At 43.2% G+C, this 5,780-nt stretch overlaps 1 protein-coding gene across 2 annotated transcripts; it reads right to left on the reverse strand.

The window, feature by feature from the left end:
* Positions 1 to 376: 376 nt before the first annotated feature.
* Positions 377 to 3,638, reverse strand: LOC147419931 (uncharacterized). 2 transcript variants are annotated; one of them, XM_086505929.1, is made up of 5 exons: positions 3,336 to 3,611; positions 2,967 to 3,130; positions 1,885 to 2,411; positions 1,498 to 1,776; positions 377 to 1,407 (listed from the first exon to the last, which is right to left on the reverse strand). In XM_086505929.1, exons 1-5 carry the CDS (start codon positions 3,447 to 3,449, stop codon positions 797 to 799), a joined length of 1,695 nt encoding a protein of 564 aa, XP_086362055.1. In that variant the 5' UTR covers positions 3,450 to 3,611; the 3' UTR covers positions 377 to 796. The 2 variants fall into 2 exon arrangements, with proteins under 2 accessions (XP_086362055.1, XP_086362056.1); XM_086505930.1 differs by lacking the exon at positions 2,967 to 3,130 and having other exon boundaries at positions 3,336 to 3,638.
* Between the last annotated feature and the right edge of the window lie 2,142 nt (positions 3,639 to 5,780).

A 5,780-nucleotide genomic window follows, 5' to 3' on the forward strand; every position in this document is an offset into this window, starting at 1 on the left:
AGTGTTATACTTATAGAGAGACCTCCATAGCATTAAGCATGCCAAAAAGGCCACAAGCATCCCCATATAAGCCTCCCAAATGGAGGCCATCTGACTTGGAGGAAAGGAGTTCAAAGGTCCTCTACATTGGAGATGTTTCTGAGGTGCACATAGTATCCCTCCACTATTCAGCTCTTATGCCACCAGAAGCTGTGGAAAATGTGGTAGGTTGCCATACTCGGAAAAGGGGCTTCTATTTCCTTTGTTAATCCACAAGACAGCTCAAAGAACAAACCCTACCTACCTCTAATGTCACAATTAAACAGGCAAACCAAATGGTGAATCGATTTTCATAGAACAGAAAATATGCCACCAACATAACTTCAAGCACAACCAATCGTTGCAATGCCATGAATACCATTAGTAAGAAGATTTATGTCCACTGTGATTAGAACCCGCAACATTGATGCACAAGAGACAAGCCTCTACAAATTGTCTCTGTTAAAGAAACTGAAACAGATTCCCGCAATGATCTGCCTCTCATTGACTTGTTATAAGCCTTGTATATACAGAGCAAACACCCTGCCCGCCTCTATTCCAGGGCAGGCATGTAGTTTCCAACCTTAATATCACTATTTTGATAGTACAGTTTAACAAAATGCTGATGCATAGAAAAGCAAGACTGACAAAAAGATACCGCATTGATGCAGATGAGCTGAAGAGTGTGCTCGCATCTGACATCGCAATAACAAGGGCCTCTCATAGCAATAGAGAAGCGAGGTATGTCTTTGTCCCCTTATAAGCGACTGGTTTTGCTTCATATAAGCCGCCACTTGATTGTCCTCGATCTACATTTTGTGAACCAATGACGACCCATTCTCCGAAACAATGGTTTCATCTTTGACTGGAACTCCCTTCCAAGTACAAGATTGGTGGTTACTTTGCCTCTTGTCATGTCTATATAACCAGTGGGTACCATTGGCTTCTGCTTTTTTGCAACTTTCTGTGATCTGTTGTCATCATCAAATTCTCTTTTTTTAAATGGTAACTGCACTTTGTTTCCACTTTTGTCTTGAAGCTTGTTGACATCATCTTGCCACCTAGAAAATAATTTGGCAGGTTTCTCGAACGTCAAAACCCCCTGCTCTTTTTCGGAAAATGATTGCAACAACTTCAAAGCACCCCCACCCGTGGGCACATCAGGTACGCTTGCACTCCTTATTTGTGAAACTATATAGGAGTTGTCTAGTGTTGCAGATGTCAGATTATTGTGCTTTGAGTCGGAAAGGGTGACAGTAAGCTCGTCCAGTATGATAGCATTTGCAGCCGCTGGGTTAATGCTCAGCTGCTCCTTATTCTCCACCTCCATTGCAACACCACTCTGCCCTAACTTTCTCTGAGAGTTGGGAGCCTGTGAAGTTTGTTCTTCTGATACAAATGGAACCAAAATTTCATTAGTACTCTGCTGTAATCAAATCACCTATCAATGGAGGTCCCTTTGACAGCTTACAGTCTTACCTTTAATGTTGTTAATGGGGTGAACACACTCCACACAATGTCTGGAATTTAGCGCTTCTCCTGAAGAATCTGACAGTCCTCTTTGCTGCTGGTGACGTGATGCATTGAGACACATCAGCTTGGCGGTGAATAAAGAAGACTTCTTAGGGGATGTTTCCCGATCTCGAAGAAGATGTACCAAGTCTGAAGCCTTCTCTGAGCTTATTTCACCTGCAGATGTATTGCATTGCTCCAATTCAAAGTTGGCTTTAGTGCTGTTGACACCCGTAGGGCATTGTTCTAAACACAAAAAAGAATTTGATGTCAGTGCTTATCGATAATGTGCACCTAAAGGTCATTGTTCTATAAAACAAGAATTTTAATCACAGGCAACCAAATTTCTTGTACCTTTAATGCTTGAGACAGGAGTCGCAGCCATGGACTCCATTTGGGAAAACATGGGCATCAATTTGACAGAATCCAAGTTCTTCATCCGTGGTGGTGTCAGAGTAGAGATGGTAGACTTCACTACAACAGGCCTGATACTAGTGGATGATAAGCCTGGAGATGCAGCCAACTCCTTCAATGATAGCCAGCCCTTCCTCTTTGTTTTCTTGCCAGAACTACCTGCGCCCTCTATCGATAACACTTTCGTAGCAGTCATTAACTCCTTGTTAGAAGTTTTTGCCTTCTTTTCTACATTACTTTTGCTTAGTTCTGACAGCTTGTGGCGGGCAGCCATTTCACTAAGCTTTGTTTTGACATAAGCCTTTGGCGTGCCTATGTTCATGTTTTCAAAAGCACAGTATTGGCAATAGTATAAGATGCAGTTGACTGGAGGAGAGGTTTCCTTACTCGCTGACCTTTGCTTCTTCCTTTTCCTGCTTCTTACACGGATGGAGCAGTTTATTCCAACCTGGAGAATTGATTCACACCTGGTTGGAGAATAAAGCTATGAGAACCTCATGGAACAAAACAACTGAGTAGAATGCTCCAACAATGAGTCAAAAGAGAACTATGCTTCACTACACTTTGATGAGCCATGCTCCGACCTTGAATGTAGTTGCGATTAATTTGTCAATTTAGGGCGGTGTCCTACAACATTCAGAAATTCTTATTGGTCTCTTGTACGGACATCTTGCATTTCTATCTCCTGTGCCTCGTATTAAAGCATGTGATACCTACAGAGATGCACACATCTGCACATACCAGAATTATTTTTTCACGCCTTCGCATTCTGAAGTTTTCTTGTTACTTTCATGCGTAAACTTGCAAGCTTCCTCCCCTTTCAAATCAAAGGGAAATGCAAGTAAACTGTTGAAGATACAAGTGACAGGTAACATTCACTTTGAAATGCAAGTATACTGTTGAAGATACAAGTGACAGGTAACATTCACTCTAAACTTTCTATACATAAGAGAGCTTGCTCTGCCTCTGTATAGTGCACTCTCCATGGCTTTGGCTATAAGAGATGAGCAAGTAGATCATACCAACAAAATAAAAGAGTCCTATTGCACAGACTTGTGACTGTAACAAGGGCAGCCCATCTTCTACTGCGTTGTATTTCCCTCTTCTTCGTACTACAGTAATTTGGTTTATCAGTATGAAACGATTTGCCTATGTGAGTGCACCCACCATAGCTTTGGCTGTAAGGCTGAGCAAGAAAATCACACAAAAATGAGTGTTTCTTTTTTTTTCCGAACAAGCCCTTTGGCCCATGTATGTACCAGTAACAATTGCATCATCTTCTGGAAAAGCACATTACCATGTTGCATGTATGCGATGAGACGCAATTTGGATCAACATTAATTGCAGTACGTTTCTACAGACCATAAAGAAAACATGGATATGCTACATACCTTTGACAGGTGAAATGGGGAGAGGGAGGAGGTGAAGCGCCGAGGAGCTGGGAAGTGGAAGCGAGGTGCGAACCGAGGAAGGCCCCGAGGGATGGCACTTGTGCAGAGGCCCATGTCGCCACCGCTTGCAGATGCCGCAACCGCCCGCAAGCTGCACTGTTCAGAGTGCCCTTCGCCCTAGAAGAAGGCATTTGCCATCGCAGGGGCGAGCGTGTTGATGTAGTCATTTTCTCTCTCTCCCTCTTCTCACTTCTGATTTGATTACTGCAGAGGAATAGTAGAACAAAGCCTCAGAGGGTCAGACTGCCTTCGTCGAGCACTCTTTAAAGGAAATTCTCCGAAGGGAAAATTCTTTAATTTACTTTAATTTCATCCTTACTTGGTGAGCCTAAGGTTTCTTGAGCCCTTGATCAAAACAAATGGATCCAAAATCGACTACATCATGATAAGTGCCAGCTTTGCAAACAAAATACCATGTGTAACGTTAGAGTCAAAAACCCTGCTCTAGGCTCTGGTCAAGAAAGCCCTCCGATAGATAATGGTCTCCCCCAAGCATGCAGATGGGCGAAGTTGAGTTAAAAGCTTTAGAGGTCCCTTGTTTCTCAACTTTGCACATATTTGGAAGTCATCATCCATGGTTCTCACAAAGTGTTAGCAAAGTTCATCATCGACCTTGCCAAGAAGAGTGAGAAGTAGGAAACATTTTCCAAGGCCTCAAAGGGAATGGCCTTTGACCGGCATACACAAAAGTAAGCATTTAGATTTAGCTGCAATTTCTGCCCCATCGATGTATGGATTGTGGCATTCTCTTCTACTATCATGTCGACCGTCCCACTGCTAATTTTGTGTTGTTCCTCTTCTTTACTTGGTAAGCCTAATATGGTTTTTCAGATTCTTGAGCTGACAGGTGGCCACTTGGCAAGATCTAGGACATTGCCCTCATGCCAAATCACACAGCCAAGAGCTCAAGCTTGTTTTTGATAATGACGGCATTCATCGATGAGCAAGTTCAAAGGGTTGGTTCAGAGGAACAAGACACGTTGGTCCCTTACTCTTATTTGAATTGAGTTGTGGTGTTCGCAGTGGATTGTGGTTTCGCACCCTCGCGTTGGGGGTTGACGTGGTCATTTGGTAGAGAAGTGAGTGCACGGCAAGGTTGGTTACTATAGGGTTTTGCGAGCAGGTTTTTGGGGGCCTCAGAGGGCTATTGATAGTGAATCCGCCTAGACTCCGCAGAGCCAGAGCATGCTATTGCATTTGGGGATTTTGAGGCAACTTGTTGGACTTTTGTGCAGGGCATCAAACCCCTTCCATGTATGGCATTTGCAAAGTACTTGGTACGAGCTAGAGAGCTCCTGGTTGCACTTTGTTTTGGTTGTAGATCCCCACTTGGCTCCGTGAGCTGAGGCTATGAGATCTTCTCGCGCCTTCTAGTATTTTGTGTCGGATTTCCAGTTGTTGCTGACAACTATAGACCCAGCCATAGAGTTACACCATGGCTTGGGAGGAGCCCTTGTCATTGTTTTGAGTTCGTCTGGTTGTAGATGCACAAGGACCCTAACGTTTGGTATCAGAGCTTGGATAAGATGGCCTCTTCAAAGCCATGGTTTAATGTTGAGGTTGCAACGTTTTGCTTTGAAAAAACCACGCGTCGTTTTTTTTTGTGAATGTTGACAACTAGAGCAGGTGGGTGATGCCTACACAAAATGATGCGAGAGAAGAGGATCGAGAATGCAATGTATGGCGATCTGAGATGCAATGTTTAAGTTGAGACAGATGTGCCAAAGGAATAGGGAATTGTTCGACGGAGATGTAGATGGAAGGAGTCAGGAAAGCAAATGGAAGAGGAAAGAGCTGGGGAGGAAGAATGCTATAATGCAAGATGACTTATGCCGATAGGATCGGGGAGTTGGACCGAATATGCAATGAGCTAGAAAGGCTTTTAGCTCAAATTTATCGTAGTGATGAGGATGGTAGTCCATCTTTCAAGAGGAGCTACTCCCTATGACTTTAAGTTTGAGGAGTGAACAACAGGACACTTGTAATGGAATTTGCCTATTCAATTTGAGAATAGCGGAATTTAATGAGAGTACTTTCAAGAAATGATTTTGTGAGCATAGCGGGTAGACATAATTGAAGATAGCAACATAATCATAGCAATTAGTTAACTTGGCATAGACAATACTTTTGCAAGAGAGAGAGTTTAGAGAACATGACAACAATTGAGGACCGGATTTATGTGGAGCCGGTCCCCCCTCCAATAGGCATTTGTATTATGATTTCTCCCATAAAGAGAGACTTGTTACAATACAGTCTTTGTGTTCCTTGTGACCTAGGTGATGCCATGAAGATGGAAGGCTTCATGCACCACAAACATAACATAAACTTGAAGAAAGCTTTAACTATCCCAAGCCTCAGTCCCAAGACCTCAAACACCTTCGAAGG

Source organism: Adiantum capillus-veneris, chromosome 29 (genome assembly GCF_014529385.1).
Source record: "Adiantum capillus-veneris isolate H3 chromosome 29, ASM1452938v2, whole genome shotgun sequence".
In the NCBI taxonomy this organism is placed as follows: Eukaryota; Viridiplantae; Streptophyta; class Polypodiopsida; order Polypodiales; family Pteridaceae; genus Adiantum; species Adiantum capillus-veneris.